The sequence below is a fragment of the Diprion similis genome, chromosome 10, assembly GCF_021155765.1.
Source record: "Diprion similis isolate iyDipSimi1 chromosome 10, iyDipSimi1.1, whole genome shotgun sequence".
Classification (NCBI taxonomy): Eukaryota; Metazoa; Arthropoda; class Insecta; order Hymenoptera; family Diprionidae; genus Diprion; species Diprion similis.
The window spans coordinates 20471772-20490556 of NC_060114.1; the positions used below are offsets into that span (position 1 = coordinate 20471772).

Below are 18785 nucleotides of genomic sequence, written 5' to 3' on the forward strand. Positions count from 1 at the left end.
TGATGCTATACTTATTTGTTATTCGTAGAGCTTCGCGTTGAGTTTTGAGCGACGAATAAAAAATGCTAATAATTGTCTATCGCAGTTCGCTTTGATAAAGTAAACATCAATAAAAGAAAAAAAAAAAAAAAAAAAAAAGGAAGAAAAAATGAAAAGAAAACTTTAAAATTGTGTTAAAATAAAACCGGAAAAATATTAATGCTACAAGCATACTTCTTGTCTTTTTAAAAGCAAAGAATTATTCTATCTACAGACAAGGGTCCAAATAGTGAACTGCCAATTAGATAGTTTAACATGTTTTTTCTGCTAGACTTTTCGTACGAAATATCCATGGATCGAGGTCGTCTCGAGCGAAAAGTTTTGGTAAAAAAACTTAGACGATGTAACGCAGGACTGACTTACCCAAGATCTTGAAGGCATCGTCAACAACTAATCAATCATCTTGTAAATGTGATATGTATGCTAATTGCAGAGACAAGGCACAGAACTACAAAAACTACAGGACAGGCATGGCGTCTCGTTGCACGAACTAAGCATAGAAGTTTGCAACTTGTGATTAATGAAATTTGTAACCAAGTTTATTGTTAGAAGAGTATATCTAAAACTAGATCACCATTGTTATTTCACTCGACAATTAATTGGCAGTTGGGCATTTTTAAGCTTATCATTATCAACAATAACTATACAGACATAAAACGAACGATCGCACATTAAAAAGATGATTGTAACCCTTACGGCTACGGCAATTGGCTAGGGAATAAGTTGAATTCATTTCTTTTACCTACTTCGTTATACCAGTTAATTACTTTCTATACGTATGCGTGATATATTTTTCGTTCTCTTCACTATTACTTTACAGATTACAAAAACGAGAGCTCAAAGACCAAGCGTTAAGGATAAATGATATTGGCCACGAAACCATGCCGTGTCCTCGTATTACACGATAATGCGGCATGTGGATACCGGCGTATAATGTTAGGTAATTAGATATATTGAATAATTAATCAACAAGTAAACTGGCCTGAAAGTGTGTTGAAAACGCAGTTATTCACACGTACTAAACGATACACTTCTAATCACTCTTACGTAGGCTGGTAATTCGTATATCGTTATATTACAAGAATGAATCTAAATTGCCTAGACCCAAATTTCTATCTACATGCTTACTTTGACGTGTACGAAATCGTACAATGTATCGAATCGAACAAACTAAATTAAAAATTGACCTGTATTTTCCACCGCGTATAGTACTGAAAATAATTCAGTTACACGCCTGAGTTCGGAAATATTTTGTTTTGTTTGCTTCTTTTTTTTTTGTTTGTTTTACTTTAGTTCACGTTTTTTTTTTTTTTTTTTTTTTTGTTCTTCTCTCTTTTATATCCATACCGACAAGAATTAATTCTAACAGCGTTAAAGAGTTTCTATTTCAATCTATAACACAGTAAATCAACAGGTGATCAATACTACCGTAAGGATTTCGATCGTATCGAGCCCAATTCTTTATAAAGAGCAACGGATACCTCAAATCCTAACTTTAGTCTTAATAACCGCCTCACAGTCTATACACCCATACATACATACTGTAGCAATAATGTAAAAATAGTTTATAACAACTAGGGGTGGGCCGATGCGGTCATAAAATATATATATATATATGTATATTGTATATGTATATGAAGGTGTGAGTAGTGATGAAATTGAATTTCGAAACCATTAGTGTTAATCGTGTTAATTGTTACTTGAACCGTCATTTTATATGGGGATCATCGAACGATTACATCGAATTCAGTTTATTCAACGGCAGAAAGAGTTTAAAATAAAATCATCGATTACTGATTATCGATATCTATTTGGTCGACGACTCAATTATACTCGGTTCTCTGTATTTCTTTACCTTTCACGAGTCGAGTTTTGAATTGATATTGATATTGTAGAGACGTTAAAACGGTAATAATACATATGCATGCACAATGGTAATACTCAAAGTTTTGATAGTAACGATGTTAACAAAAATAGTATCAAAATTCAACTCGGATGAACATAACGATGTACTTTTTTTTTTTTTTTTTTTTTTTTTTTTTTCAATCCCTTTTGTTTTTGTTCTTTACATGCAACGCGATATTATATCGTATTTTAATCTGTAGTGAGAAGTTTTCACGATTAACGTATCATCGGCCCATACCTAATAATCTCTAATTAGTTTCTTATTTCAACCCGGATATAATAATAATAATAGTAATAATAATAATAAATCACTGTACATAAAGCTATCTTAATAAATACAGCAACAATACCAACAGAGGCAGTAGCAATGTTTTCAGGCGTGGCTTCACCTTTTCTAACTATCACAAATTTGTCGTATATTAAATGTCGATCTATTTTTTTTTTTTTTTACTTCAAAATTATTCCTCAGTATTCTTCCAGCTTTGTTTTCTTTTTTTTTTCCTTCGGAATATTACCCCCCTCCCCCCCTTTAACCCCGAACATTTATTCAGTCACACAAAAATCTATACACAAGTATTCACCCCAAGGCATTCGCACTATTAGTTATTTATAACATAAAATAAAATAATGCTAATACAGTATTTAATAATTAAACATAATTTAGAGGTAGGGTTATTTATTTAGTCAATAACACTTCGAGTCTAGTACTAATTTTAAACAATTATTATATGCATGAAGCTCATCCAAGGACAGTGACCGGATGAAACGAAAGTTTAAGAGAAAATTTCACGCGAATAGTGACGTATTGATTAATTAAGACTCGAAGTGCTATTGGCAAATCGTGGAGTTTTTACGGCAGCAAGTATAACAACAGTGGTTCAAAGGTAGGAATTTGAATTTGGCTCGCGGAAAGGTTTAACTAGGAATGGGGTGGTTAATTTTAACTCGAAATTAAATGAGAAGACGAAGATTAGGCTAGCGACTGTAAACTAATCAAAAAATAATTCATACTCTGACCAATCGGAGTCTTCGGAATCAGAGAAAAAGGCAACGATTTCTTCCAGGTCGTCAATGCTGTACATCCAGCGACTATCTCGCTCGTCGAGGAAATCCCACAAGATCATCTGCTGTTAGGGACACAAAAGATATGTAAAATAAATTAAAAGGTATCAATATTTATTTAAATTTATATATCAAGTTCTTACATCAATGTAATAATGACATTTATTCGTTAGAATGCTGACACGATCTAAGGATAATGTTTTGAAATTTTCACAGCGGAAAAACTCTAAAAATTTCGGTCAACGAAAAGGAGAAACATTGTAGTCGACATTTTGACATGAACAATACACGTGTAAATATTGACGAACGAAAATCCTTCTAGTTTTAGAATGACAAAAAAAGCCTTACAAACGAAAAACTAATCACAGCTCAGAATCACAGGCTACAGATACTTTTGTATTACGCGTTGACGAAGTAGTAGCTTGTTAGAAATGTCTTAATAACTGTTTAAAGCATAATTCTAATCCTACAAAAACACAGATAAATTTAGTGATTAGGCACAGAGGTATGCATAATTCTATCACAGTAACCTTAGGCATTTTTACGCTTTACAGCTAATAACTTATCTAATAAGCAGTCAGTGTTCATTCATTATCACAGTGTAGGAGTCAAGAAGTCATGAAATAAGCTATCAAAAAATTATCCGGAGGTGAATAAAAAATTTCCTCGTCGAGATGTATGTGGAAAATAAAAATCTTAGCACCAGTCGCAACTTTATCAGATATTTGGTTCCGATAATTCTCTGCGTAAACTCTCCTGCCAATGACTTACTTGTAGAAAGTCTATGTCGGCATCGGCATAGCGATGGTGCCGCACAGGCGGTCCGACATCTGTTTTTGTACCATCTGGCAAGGCGTGTAGATAAAAGCACTTATTGCCAAAGGGACATTTTCCACGACCTTTGTTGAAATACTTGCAGTCCTTGGTGCTGTGTTTAGGGAAGAAAATATTTCACATTTTACACATTTCCAAACTAACAAAGATGTTTTTAGCAAAACTGGGTTTACCTCAATGCTTCTTTGTAATCGACGATCAGTTTTTCCTTCTCTTCCTTCGTGTCAACCCAATACATGCTAGGGCAGACGAAATCAGACGCGACACGACACTCGGGGCAAGCACGGATAATTTTATTGTCAAACTGCTTAGCTTGCCGCCACTTCCTTATGCAGGTCAAGCAGAAGCAGTGATTGCAGTTAGGCAGTATACCAAATCTCTGTTCTCGCGACGACTTTTCCATAATAGTTTCAAAGCAGACACCACACGATTTTTCTCTGCTTCTCTGAATCGCAAATGACAATTCCATGTTGACTTCGTGCTGTTTGACGCAGGCCTGTTATCGATATGAATCACAAGAATATCCAAATCAGGATTAGAACATTATTCGCTCTCTGGAAGAAAACAAGTATTAAAATTATACTTAGTTTACATTTGTGTGTCTCTTTCGATGTTCCTCGTTATGCGGATGCAGAGCAGCTCTGCCGCACAGTTCGCACATGTCTCCGTGCAGGTACGTGCAGTCTGTTTTTTTGCAGATACCGCTGGCCTCCGCATATGGACAAAGAGGTTCAGAGGCTGGGTTTGAGGTTTGGCCATGAGGATTCAATGCCTGGGCGTAAGATAAAGGTGTCGAGGTTGTCGCCGAGGCGCTAGCTGATTCCGAAGTTGACGATGACGCAGCTGACAGGGATGAGGGAACGAATTCTGGCGCTTTCACCCATTCCTCTGCACGTCGACGCTCCTCTTTACCACTGAGATGTTTAACAATAGCCAGTTTGTAGGTAATTGAATACTGTCATACAACTGAACATTTTTCAAGTATTTATCATCAATGATATTCTTTTGATCAAGTGTTACGGATATTTTCAATGCGATAACGAAGTTGTTGGTTCGCAGTTTCCTGCATGACTAAGACAAAGTGAAATTTATACATCTGATCAACTTTAATATAGCTGTCCATATATTAATGTTTAAGCTTAAAACTGTACTTCAGATATTAGCAAACTCTTCTTTGATTCAAACTTACTCATTTTCTGGTACAATATTTGTCGTCTTGCTTAGAGCAGCAGTTTTAGTATGAGACGAAGAAGCGCCAGCGGTAGAAGGAGCAGGTTCGTCGCGAGAAGAGTGCCTGAATTTGCATCGGCTACCAAACTTGCACGAGCCCTGTTTGAAGAAACGGCATAGACCTGTGTTTGACAAAGTATTTTGATCTGCCGCTGCGGTACCGGGGGCCGAATCTTGTCTCGCACCCTGAACGTGTTGGTATCTGCAATTACTTCCCTCTCGACAGATGCCATTTACAAAGTACCTTCAATACAAGAAAATCACGATTAGGTAAAGTGGGAAACCAATTGCAGCGGGACATCTCAACGATCGCAAAGAATTCATCTCGGCTTTTTTTTCTGCATTTGTTCATTACTTATATATTTTGGCAATCGTACCAAAGATATGCATCTCAGCATCGGTGACGAAGGAAAAATAAGCACATAATCTGCGCAGTGTGCACGCACATGGTATACACGTTCGCATGTGTAGAAAAGGACGTTACAGGTACGGACTGTCAGCCAACAACAAACAGGACAATCGTGCTCCTTTTCCCAACGGGCATATAAATATTTACCCAGCGTGTGGAGTGTTGACGTTTTTCATATGCGTTTCTACCTATCAGAAGCCGGCTATTTGGGTTCGCCAGGTGAAAAAAAACCTCACGTGTAAACCGTAGGAGCGTTTTGAAATGGACATAGTTCGTCGGGATTCACCTGGGCTTGAATAAATTGATTTTTCTTACCGGCATACAACGCTTTGTTTCCAGATATCAGCCATTTTGTTGAGCTTGCGTCGTAACAATTGTATGCGCGACCGCAGCGAGCCGCGCACTTATCAGGTGCGATATCGGGTATTTGGATATTCAAAACTTCCTACGAAGGATGATTTCTTGCAGAGGAATTCTTCCCGGGATTAAAAATCTTTCCAAATTCACGGATCAATCCTCAGGGTGGCCTGTTTGCCGTTATAAGCCTTCGGTTATGCCCTTCAAACAGGGCCGATCTCGTGCCCCCACACTTTTTCTCCTGTCACAGTCGAGACTGCTGGCAACAAACGAACGATGACAACCCCTGACGGTTCACAGCAAGAACTACACTACAGGTATTTTCCATTTATGCTTTCGCAAACCATGAAGCCATACTCGACGAGTCGCCATGGAAAAGCACTGATTTTATTGGCTACTGTTTATGACTTACCTGTACGTCGCTTTATCCAGCCAATGGTAAGGCTGGAATTTCATGAACCGCAGCAGCAGCATTTCTCACCATCCAAGCAATCTGATTGGTCGACTAACCCAAGATGATCTCAGTCAACCAATCAGAATACTTGGATGGTGGGAAATGCTGCTGCTGCTGCTGCTGCTACTTCTTACTGCTCGTGAAATTCCAGCATACTATGTAAAATATGTGTACGTATGTCTGTACGGCTCACTATAAAGGTAGCCGATGGTTCGCTAAAGTGAATTGGACATAAAATGACACAGATTTCAAGCCTCGAACATCACGTTCATCTCTACATCTATAATATGCAAAAATGTAAGATATAGCATATCGAAAATGCATGGCTGCGTCGTCGTTGCTCGCAGTTACTAGTTTTACAACCCTTACGCGCAGCCGTATCTTTGTCTAAAGAAAGACACAAAGATATAACTGCGCAGACTTGAACCTAACAAACGTATGTCAGGTACATACATAACACATAGCCATACACTTGACAAGTTGCATTGAGAAAAACCTCAGCTTCGGGGCTCAGGGAAACGGAGATCAAGCTCGACAGAGATGCTCCTGCAAACGAACAACCATGCCGTCGAAGAACCCGTAATCGACTCTGTTGCAGCCGCTCAAAATTCATAAAAAAAAAAACAAACAAAACCTCATTTTCATACATTCGTATGACTAAATACGAACAAGCAGCAAACGGCAGCAAGACCCGTTCAATTCATGCGTTAGCTCCATGTTAGCTCGCTCAAAAGTCTCGACGGTGCCACCGACGTACCACCATTACACACTACCTTACCAAGTGCATGCGTGTGCATAACTTGTCCATGTGTGAGTGCGCGCAGCGTAGTCAGGCATAGTGCATAATACATGTGCGCGCATACGCACCGGGCATAAGCTGGCGAGCAGAAGGACTTGCTCGGCACGACGGCGACTCCGATCGGTCTGGTACTCCTGCTGGGCCGCACGCCTAGGGAGGAGGCATAACAGCGGGCAGCGGCAGAGCGAGCGACCACGCTTCCACCCTGTGCCGAGCATAACATACATACAGATTCAACAAGACAGCATCGCATTCCGAGCCGAATAAACGGTTCGATAAAAACGTAAGAAGCGTAGAGCCCAATTGCCATGTCGGGAAGTGACAGCCCAACATTTTTTCACGGTCAGCCATGGTCCAGTTGGATAGAAAAAATTGGGAGGGATAAACCGTTGAGTAAGTAGCCCTGTTTACGTTCCTCTAGTCGCACCTAGGAGCGGGTTGTCAGACATATTAAATCTCTTGTTTCACACACAACCAATCTGACCATCCCAACCACCTAACCTAACCTTACTTTTATTCTCGCAATTCTTTGTCTGACGTTCGTTTGTTCCTAAATGTTTCACTCTCTACTATTTATTCTCTGGATCCTGACTATCCACGTCGTGCACGTGAATGGGATGTTTGTGTGAAATTATTTTTCAATTCTCAAGAGATTGAAAATACAAATCAACAAACAATTTTTCTCGGTTTTTTTTTCACACTTCAAATTTATGATGGCGTAGTTTTTGTTGTTATGATATTTATTTATTTTTGTAATTTAGGTGACGATGAAACTGAAGACGAACCACGAAGCTCGGTAATGCGCCTTGCTGCGGAAGGTAAAATATAAACTGTAAAATAAAAATATATATATCAATAGAACGAAGTAATTTCATTATTCCAGTTTATGATAATAGTTATATTATACTAAGACATTTGTAATTTTGTAGTTATTTTTTTGGATTAAAAAGAAAAAGTACTTTTTATTGCTTGACGCTTACTTTTATTTGTTTTATCATCATTTTATTGCCCGCAATTAAATTTTAGTGTGTGAATGAAGTAGTTGTGATGAAAAGAATAAGGAAACAAAAAAATAATGAGACAGCTGAGTAAAATGTCTTCATAAGCATGTTGTACTGAAAGATAATATTTTGAAACGATGCAAAACTGGTGCATACAGGCAGTGCGATAAATTTGTTATTCACTCGTGCTTTTTGAGAAGGTTCGAAGACCATCGATGCCTCTTACATCCATAATTTACAATTTGTTCTTGAGCTCAAAGTGCATCGTGCGATCCAAGAACCCATGGTTTTAAATTAACACCATGAGAAAAAAACGAGGACTGTGATGAAATAACCACAAGAGCAAATTCGAAGATTTGGACAATGTGTCGAGTACCGTTAGAACAAACGTACTTCAGTCCGTAATCAAATGCAAATATATAACGTAAGGGATCTCATGTTTTTCTCTCAGTTGTGCCTGATGCGCGCATGACGCAGGAAGCGAGAATTCTGCTCGGTGCAAAAACGTTTATCGACAATCTGGATCGAAAAGAAGCATACGAAAAGCAGAGAATCTCTGCCGCAGGATGAGAGCAAAAACGTTCTCAAAATCTTGGACAATATGCAGTTTAATTAATTAGACAAATTGTTTTTCTCTATGGATATGGTAATCGAAGAAGAAAATATCTGGTATTGCATTGTCCTATAATTACCTGGAATTTTATTTTCATATTTCAGATATCGATCTCTATGGTTTTTGTCCAGAAAGGGATGCGTTTTACGGAGTGGTGTGCGAAATTTGTAACGCGATCGTTAAACCACAAGCCCTGATACAGCATATGGGTTCGTATCAATTCGTCATACAGCTCGCTTAGTATGCTTTATCGGTTAACAAAGACGCCCAGTTTAAACCAAGACTGTCTCTTATTTGCAGAAATACGACATCCATCTGGTACAGTGAACCTGCCGCCGCCTGCGAACCCGATAGTAAAACCGATAGCCAAAACAGCCTACTGCAAAGTATCGAAGTTGAAGAAGACCCAGACGTCGCAGCTCCCGTCTAGCAGTAAAACGAACAATACTACGTCGAACAAACGTACGGCGGAACAAGCGAACCTCCAACCACAATTACCTCTAACGTCGCCACGATCGCCGCTCGAAAACATTCCGATACAGATAACAAACAGCGGCTCGACGGTCGGCTCGAGCCCGGTCAAAAGCCCGGGCAGCGGGAACCACCAACGTCGGAAAAAGCCGAAACCTGAACGCTCGCTGCTCAAGGACCGGGAGTATGACCCGGACCGGCACTGCGGTGTCTGGAACGATGAGACGGGGAAGCCCTGCACTCGCTCCCTCACCTGCAAGGCACACACGGTCTCGTTGCGGAGAACGGTCGCGGGGAGAAGTAAAACCTTCGACAAACTCCTCGCCGAGCACCGGGCCGCGAAGGAGTTCCCGCCGGCGAGGAGTTCGACGAAAGTGACTCTGACGGGAACGGTGACCATGACCTCGACGTCCGCGTCTTCGTCCTCGTCCTCGTCGTCGAGCGCTGGTCAGAGCTTGAACGCGATTGTGATCGGTGCCGTGCAGACGAACACGGCCACTGATTCGGGGACGCCGAGTTCGCCGCCGGTTCTCTCTCTGCCCGATGCTTACCCCTTGCCAAAGGTAAAAAGACCTGCCTTTGAGTCGTCACACTCGAAAAAGACAACGTCCACCCGGGTTGCTGACGAATGGGTGTCCAGGGTGTCCGGTATTAGTGGAAATTATGGAATCAGGGAATTCTCAGGGAATTTTTTATCCCCTGGAAAGCTAAGGGAATATTTCATGTCGTATTTGGAATATACTAATCTTTATCCTAGGTTCATAAAAATTGCAATGGTCTTGAACCAAGCCATGATTTTTTTAAAATTTTGCGCGCTAGCGAATTCTTAAAAATTCACCTTACAATGAGCTGTGCTCTAGTCAAATATAGAATATTCTTGTTCGCATAACTATTGTAATTTTCATTTATTGTTTACATGAGAACACACTGGATAAATTATGATTCTTCAATGGAAAACCTGGAATTTTCGGGGAATTACGTTTTCACAAATAACTGGACACCCTGGTGTTCCTGGTTAAGAGGGACCGATTGACCCTCTTTCGGGACCTTCAAACTACCCATTCGGAAACGTCTCTTGGGTCGTAAAAATATGTGCCCATCCGTTCGTAACTCAACAGCCCCCTCCAACCTATTGGGGGGATAATAAAATGACGTTTTATGCATTAGATTTTTATTTCAAGACAAAGAAAAAAATGATGGGTATCCATTACCGAAAAGTCTCTTATGGCAATTAGTTTGGAAGCGAGGGGCCACCCCCAAGGTTCTGAAAAAAAGTCGTTAAATTTAAAAACCGTTATGTCTCGAAAGCTAATCGATGCAACAATATAGTAACATACACCTAAAGCAATGAAATGACGAAAAAAAAGTTCTTGTCACAGGGATTAGCTTTCGAAATACAACGATTTTCAATTTTATGAATTTTTTTCGAAACCTTGGGAGTGGCCCGTAGCGCCCAAATTAATTTCTATAAGAGGTCTTTTGGTAATGAATACCCATAATTTTTTTCACAAGCATCCATTAATCGAGTCTTGAGATAAAAAATCGAATTTATAAGAAGTCATTTTTTTCCCTCGGATAGGGTGGAGAGAGTTATTGAGTTACTAACGGCTGGGCACACATTTTATGACCTAAAAAACGTTTCTGAACGGATAGTTTGAAAATCTCAAAACAGAGGCACTTGGGCCTTCTTATCGAGGGATACCCTGAGTTTCTTTAACCCTTCGCGGCACCACGTCTCATATATGAGACAACTTTTTTTGAATCGGTTATTCAAGATTTATATTCAATTTCTGAGGTACCACTTTCATTTTTTTTGATTTCTAAATTGTCAATGTTGATGTTTTAAGAGGGATTATGATAATTCCGCTAATATAGCGAGCGCTATAAATAAACAAAATATTGAAAATGACTGTTTTTACAGAATAAATGTAATTACGGTAGGGTTATGTGGACTAGAATATCAGAATATAAAAATTGATCCGATTCGCATGAAATTTGTTACTCGGGGGTTTTCGGGTTCGCTGAAAACGAATCCGGCGTCAGAATTTCAAAATTCAAGATGTCAAATCCAAATGGCGGACTAAAAATACAAAACTTGATCTTATTCGCTCACACCAGATCCGCCATTTTGAATCTTGAAAATTTCTCAGATCTGACCGGATTTCGGAAATCAGCGATCTCGAGAAGTTTCAAGGAACTTAACTGCAAGGACAAATATACGCTTCAAAGGTTAACTCCAATTTTTTTCCAGACCAAGCTCGAGGAGGACTTCGCCAACCAAGAACTGAGCCTGGAGTCCTCGATGGTCAATTCGGGCGGCATACCGGGCTCGATAACCGGGCCCATATCGGTTCTGCTCCCGTCCTTGTCGCCGGCTACCGCTAAGAACGGAGAACCTTCGATCGCCACTCTCGTACCTGCAGCCTGCACCGTTTCACCGGCGCCTTCGATCGTCCCGGCCTCTCTGCCGACGGCGCAGCCGCTGATATCGAACATCCTGGAGGCGGAAACTCCGGTGGAATTGGACTCCGAAAGCATAACGATATACTCGCCGATTTCCGGTTACAAGGACTCCGGGAAGTCCCAGATAATCGTCCAGATCCCGCCATCGACCATCAGCACTGCTCTGCATTCCCCTATCAGTAAATCCTACACCGCCCAGGCGTCGATGCCGTGTTTGAGCATATTCGAAAACTCGGTGCCAACGGCGACGGCGGCAACGTCCTCGGCGTCGGTGTCGGCGAGCCAAATGAGCAACGGAAAACGGAACAACAACCACATGGGTGGCTCGACAACCAGACCGTTGAAGCGGAGTAAACACGATTTTTCGCAAGAGTATTCGACCGCCATTCAAGTGGAGGCGACGACCACGTCGACACCTTACCCTCACTTCGGGGACATATCTTGGTCCAACTGCCACCCTGAGCCGTTAGCAGTTAGTCGTTGGCTCCGCATCACGTCCAACCGTAAACAATACAACTTCAACATTCACTGACACAAAACTCTACCTACTCCAGGCTAAAGGTTTTGCACGCGTCTCGTTTACCGAACTACCTCTTAAATATTTCGAATTATTTCCCAAAATTCTTATGGGTTAATTATTTTAATATTTTTTTTTTCTCCTCCCCCAAGTTTACGCCGAATTTCAACCGTTCGAAAAGAGGCTAAAAGATATTCGGCGGCGAAAAGTAACGCGGAATAAATTTATCTGTCTTTCATTTTTCAGAAATTCAAATATTTTTCTCCCGTTTCTTTTTTTTTTTTTTATCTTTTCTTTCTATTTTAATAACTTTCCTTCAACTTTTTCTCCCCAACTTTCTTTTCTGCAAGTCGGTTTACCGGTTTACTGTACAGTTCGCAAACAGCAGTTTGGTTCAGTTCACCGAAAGGTGGGATACCGGGATCTGTTCGAAGCTGCAGTAATTTTTTTTTTTTTTTTTTTTTGTAATATATAATTAGAAAAAACGAAATCAACAAAAGAAAAAAAAAAACAAACAAAAAAGAGAGAAAATAATAAAACAAAAAAAAACAACAACATAATGAAAAAATACAAAAAACAAACGGGATACCGTTGTGCCCACACTATAATTATATATTATATTAAAACGTTGGACAAATTTTTTTGTTGTTGATGAAACTAATTTTTAAATTACTTCTTGCATGTAAATGACAGTTTGTTGATGGTTGTTTCATCTTTTTTTACTTTGGCTCATTTTTCTTCGTTTTTTTCGTGTTTTTTTTTTTTCTATCAATCAAGAAGTCACCCTGTACATTATCTGTTGGCATTAATTTTCTTCCTTTCTCTCTTCGTGCACCCACAATTGTGATCAGATTATACATATATTGTGAATGTTTTCTGAGAGAAGTTGATTCTTTTTTTTTTTTTCACTATTATTATGATTATTATTTTCAAATTCAAAGTGAATAATTGAATGGGAGAGATTATATTTTTTTATAACTAGGTTTAATTTTTTTTTTAATATTTTTATTTTTCACGTGATATATGTATATACATGTATGTACGTGATATAAACGATTTGCTTGCATGCGCGCAGCGTTGTGACGTTTCGATCTAATTACCGTGATGAACAATACGAAACGATATAAAGTCTGACAAATGATGTATGAAAATATCATAATTATATACCTACCTGTAATAGACGTAGCGCTGATGCAACAGTCGTTTTTTTCCCCTTCGAATTTAACGATTTTTAATCGCGTTATCATTATATATAGGCGCCAGTAATTTATTTCTCGTTTTACAATATTATTTCTACTTAGTTTTATGTAAATTCACATTAATTTTTTTTTCTCTATCGTTTGTTTCTTCTTTTTTTTTCCTCCACCCTATGTCCGCGTTTCTTTAGATCACATGGATATTCGTGAATCGTTAGATTACGTCTATATTCGAAACGTGATGAATATTTTGTACACGTTTTTATTTTAAAAGACAGAAAAATCGGAGAAAAGGAAAAGAAAAAGAAGAAAGGAAAGAGAAGAAAAAAGAGAAAAAGAAAAATTCGAAAAGAAATCGTAGAAAGAAGGGAAAAGAAAAACGAAAAAAGCGATCAACGCTTAATCGAAGAATTATTTAAAAATTAAATTGGATGGAGTAAATAATTGAAACAATTTTTTGGGTTTCTTTTTTTTATTTATTTATTTTTTTTCACAAATTATATGTAAGGAAGCATTTTAATCCTTGTGGAAAAAAAAAACGAACAAAAGGAAAAGAACGAAACACCGGTTTGTATCGCGTATCACTTTATCTAATTCTGTCGTTGAGATTTGGTTGTATTATACGTTTATTTTCTACTCGTATTTTATATTTACGTTTCTTATTTGTTCTATTTATCTTTTTCACCGTTTTAGAATATTAATAAAATTTCTTAACTTGGTCCCGACATTTATCCATCACTTTACCAACAATGAAAGAGGGTATGTCTGATAAAATAATTAGTTGGATTTCATGAGTGTACATGTAATGTAATGGAACTTAATAACAAGATTATGCAGACGATGATTATTACTTCTCATGTAATGACATCAGGATTCTTAATTTTTCCTTCTCTGGTTCTTCGTTCGTTTTCATTAATTAATTTCGTCCGCTATCTTCATTCGGGAATTGTCAAGGAGTCTTTCTAGAATTTCGGTTTGGAAAAATCGACTTTTTTCTGTGAATTTTTTATCACATTATTTATAAATATATCGACGTAGGGTTTGTTAAGCTCAATAAATATACGCTTGAAACACATAAAAAAAAAAAAAAAAAATTCGATTTACTTTATACACTTTTTATACATAAAAATAATCATTTCAATGCGATGCCTTTCAAAATTTGATTTGTTGAAAAAATCTGGAAACTGGACCATCTGGAAAAAAAATTATAGAATAGTTTTAGATCGAGTGTGATTAAGTAGGGTAAAAGAAAAACAAAAAAAAACACGATTTTTCGTTTCTGCTGAGTTTTTTGGCCGCCATTTTGTCATTTTTCAAAAAAAAAAAAAAAAAAAAAAATGTCTCGCCGATGACACAGCCACTGTCACACTTAATCTAATAATTTTGAATTTTTTTCAGATGGCTCAGTCTCGAAATTTTTTTAAAAGGAAAGAAGTATGAAATAAATGAAAAAAAAAATTTTTTTTGAATGCATTTCAAAAGAGTGTATTAATTAAGCCTAACAAACTCTACATCGGTATCTTTATCAATAATCTTATAAAAAATTAACATAAAAATTGATCTTTCCAAACTGAGATTCTAGAAAAAACTCTTAACTCCTCGTAACTTTTCGTTTACATCGATTTTCTCCAAAGACACTGTAATTTTTATTTCTCAACTCGCGTACATACGAAGCTAGAAAAATTGCAAAAGAAATTAGAAAATCGAGCCTCTCATCCGTGTTAAATAAATAAATTACAACATGTGTAAAAAACATTTTTATCGTTACGCTTGATTTGTCCTGGATATAATGCAGACACAAATCGTTCCTGCGTGTGAATTTATGTATACGAATATGGACGTGTAAAGAAGACTTTGTTGTATACCTGATTCAAAATAATGTAATAAATAACATCGGCGTATAATACGAACCGGAAACAGAGCAAATCTATTCTATAGACTAGACTAGTCAAGCTATTTCTACTGAATCAGAATTTTGTCAGGGTGTTGAGTATTAATATTTCTTCAAGTTTCTTACCGATTTCCGCATGCAGATGTATCCGAATTAGGTGTGCAAATGAAAAATTTTATTAGCATCGTCAGATAGACTGTCAAATGTATATGGGGTATTCGACGCCAAGTCAACCGGTGTTAAACCCCGACCAGCTCAAAATCATTTCATGATTTTTTCTAACATTCTACACGGTGAAAAACGAGAGCTGAATTTTTTTCAAATTTTTTTATCCAACCGTTTATTTTTTATAAATATTTCAAGTCGACTGCGAATGCCTATTTTTAAAAATCTGGAAGAATTCTCAAAAATCCAGTGAATGACACAAAACACTCCCCTGTTAAGGAAAACTTGGGCCGAATTTTTTTCCTATTCTTTTATCACCTAATTAGGAATTGTGGGATTTTTAAACGCAAAATTATCTTTACTAACTAGAGTGGCACCTCATCGAATTGGTGAAACCGAACATTTACAAGTAAATTGATCCTTATTTGACGCTTACGATTTGATCTTTGGTTAATTTTGGGTTAAAAAATTCCAAAATTTCGATTAGGTGATAAAAAATAACAGAAAAAAAATTCGGCCCACGTTTTCCTTAACAGGGAGTGTTTTGTTTCATTCACTGGATTTTTGAGAATTTTTTCATGTTTTTAAAAATGGGCATTCGCAATTGACTTCAAATATTTATAAAAAAAAAACGGTTTGATAAAAAAATTTGAAAAAAATTCTGGTCGCGTTTTTTACAGAGTAGAATGTTAGAAAAAAATATGAAGTGATTTTGAGATGGTCGGGGTTTAACACCGGTCGAGTTGGCGTGGAATGGCCCAGATATACTACACTGTGAAAAATATGTAACATTATGACGTCACGCGGAATTCGACTTGCTCTATCTTTGTTACCAAACATTGAATTGAAAAAAGAAAAAACACGTGTCAATTATTTTTCGACACTCTATCTGACGATATTAATAGAATTTTTCATTTGCACATCTAATTTCACGTGAATATACGTATGTAATAAAAAATTTCCAATATTCTCCCTCGAGATCGGATAATGTTATATAACATTAGAACGAATAATCGAGAAAGTGTAATAACCGGGGAGAACCGATCGTTCTGTAAAACTGAAATTATAGTTGAATTGCCTATTCATGTATAAATCGAACGTATTAGGGTCTCCCTTATTTAGGGTGTTGACGAATTTTTGCCGCCCCACCCCCGAAATCTCCTTCAAATAATCAGAAAACAATTGCCTAATTTTTTCAGATTTTTAACTGAGCTCTAAGATTTACGGTCGAAGTTTCTTATGGAAATAACATGGGAAATTTTTTTTTTTCTCGGCATATATTTTATTGTAAAAGTAATAATGTTAAAAAAATTTTGTAACTGTGAGGTTATAGTCGGCAATAGTGCCGATTTCTGGGAAAAAATTTACATAATCATCTCACGCAATCTCGACGAATTGCACACCATTGAAATCTGACTTCTTTTTTTTTTAATTCAAAGGAAGTGCAATTCGTCTAGATTTCCTGGTATCGTGATGTAAATTTTTGGTACAAATAACAGCGCTAATGCCCACTAAAACCTCGCAGAAATTAGGCAACTTTTTTGGAATTATTTGAAGTTGATTTGCGGCCCTAATACATGACCCTAATACATATACATACATTGAACATGTTTAATGTAAACTCTTGCCAGGTTTCGTCGGAAATTTATTGCTTATTGTTTATAATATACACGTTAATTCATGGATCCGAACGTATATTAAACATTATGTATTACACAACAACGCGTTGTTTCACCTAACAGGTACATAAATATATATATATATATATATATATACACATACAGACTCAGTACCCGCGGACTACCGGGCACTGAGGGATTCCTTGCAATAAAATAAGATTAAAATTATTCTTGACAATTTTTTTTTAAAGCAACGGTTTTTGAGTTAGAGCCGTTTGAAGTCCACCAATCACCGGGCGCACGAGCCTAGCGCGAGGTTAGTATAGCTGAGCCCGATGCAGCGTACGCTAGCCTTGCGCTAGGCTCGTACGCGCGGTGATTGGTGGACTTCAAACGGCTCTAACTCAAAAACCGTTGCTTTAAAAAAAAATTGTCAAGAGTAATTTTAGTCTTATTTCTTTGCAAGGAATCCGTCAGTGCCGCGGGTACTGAATCACCCTGTATATATATACACAGTAGGGTGTTTCAAAATAAAAAAAAATTTCGATTTTCCAACTGGCCACACCTGATATAGTTACTTTAGGTAGAATCAAAAATTCTGGCGAAAGATGAGAATTTTTGATTAAGTGGAAGATCGGAAAGATTTGATTTTTTATTGTTTTCATTTCTGTGCTCACAGCGAACAGTGGATCAGTTTCTGTGTCAAAATAAGATGCTCCGAGAATTTTAACTCCTTACTGTTGATGTTTAACAGGGACATCTGAAGAATTTTCTAATTACTATTCAATTAAAACATATAAACATTAAAATGCATTAAAAAAAAAAAAACTTTTCTCACTCAGGTTTCAATATTTTGTAATTAAGAGTTAATTAAGTTTAATTATTAATTCAAGTAAGAGTTAATTCATTTAATATTTTCTTAAATGATTTTTTGTTTTCTTATGTCTTTTAATTGAATAATAATCATCAAATTCGTTTGACGTCACTATTAAATATAAACTATAAGGAGTTGAAATTCTGGGAGCATTTTATTGAGGACAGAAACTGATTTATCAATAATTATCCATCATAAATTCGATAAAAATGGAGAAAAAAAAAACCAAAAATGAAAAATCAAATGCGTCCGATCTTCCACTCAACCGAAAACGTCCATCTTTCGCCAGAAATTTCGATCCCTACCGAAAACAATAATTTCAGACGTGGCTCGATGTAAATTCGAAATTTTTTTTATTTTTAAACACCCTGACACACACACACACACACACACACACGCTAGAAATTGAATTGTATAATAAATAGTATTGCGCATCTCGCAATTTATCACACATATGCATGTATAATATAATATAAATATAATACGATAACTATGAATCGTCTACTATATTAGAGTGTCTGTATTGAAACAATCGATCTGACCGCTTTAATCAAATTTTTTTATCAAGACTGCTGTAAGTTCCACTGAAACTATAATGGAAGGGGATAGTAATAATAATAATTAATAATAATAATAATCATAATAAATAAATAATATAACAAAAATGATAACAACAACAATAATAATAATAATAACAACTGTCTGTCTGTCATCGATTGCGGGCATCCTATTTATCTACTTATAGTTAAACGAAAACAAATATTGCGTATACATATATATATATATATATATATACATCTATACTGTAACGGTATGTAACGTGTAAATTGATTGAGAATGTGTAATTGAAAATGACGATTGTTATAACGATGAAAAAAAAAAAAAA

At 36.9% G+C, this 18785-nt stretch overlaps 2 protein-coding genes and 1 long non-coding RNA gene across 4 annotated transcripts; 1 reads left to right on the plus strand and 2 right to left on the minus strand.

Moving 5' to 3' along the window:
- Positions 1–165: 165 nt before the first annotated feature.
- Positions 166–18707, minus strand: LOC124411831. The gene is made up of 2 exons (XR_006929716.1): positions 18672–18707; positions 166–1580 (listed from the first exon to the last, which is right to left on the minus strand). It is a non-coding gene; the product is annotated as an uncharacterized LOC124411831 (long non-coding RNA).
- LOC124411829 (probable E3 ubiquitin-protein ligase makorin-1) lies at positions 2781–6186 on the minus strand. Its single transcript, XM_046891294.1, has 6 exons — positions 5795–6186; positions 5030–5314; positions 4433–4754; positions 4014–4336; positions 3778–3934; positions 2781–3071 (listed from the first exon to the last, which is right to left on the minus strand). The coding sequence occupies exons 1-6, from the start codon at positions 5827–5829 to the stop codon at positions 2934–2936; spliced, it is 1260 nt and encodes a 419-aa protein (XP_046747250.1). The 5' UTR covers positions 5830–6186; the 3' UTR covers positions 2781–2933.
- Positions 7044–12644, plus strand: LOC124411826 (ataxin-7-like protein 1). Of its 2 annotated transcripts, none has more exons than XM_046891291.1 (5): positions 7044–7482; positions 7851–7907; positions 8808–8912; positions 9004–9737; positions 11426–12644. In XM_046891291.1, exons 1-5 carry the CDS (start codon positions 7398–7400, stop codon positions 12167–12169), a joined length of 1725 nt encoding a protein of 574 aa, XP_046747247.1. In that variant the 5' UTR covers positions 7044–7397; the 3' UTR covers positions 12170–12644. The 2 variants fall into 2 exon arrangements, with proteins under 2 accessions (XP_046747247.1, XP_046747248.1); XM_046891292.1 differs by lacking the exon at positions 7044–7482 and adding an exon at positions 8542–8736 and having other exon boundaries at positions 7854–7907.
- Positions 18708–18785: the final 78 nt, after the last annotated feature.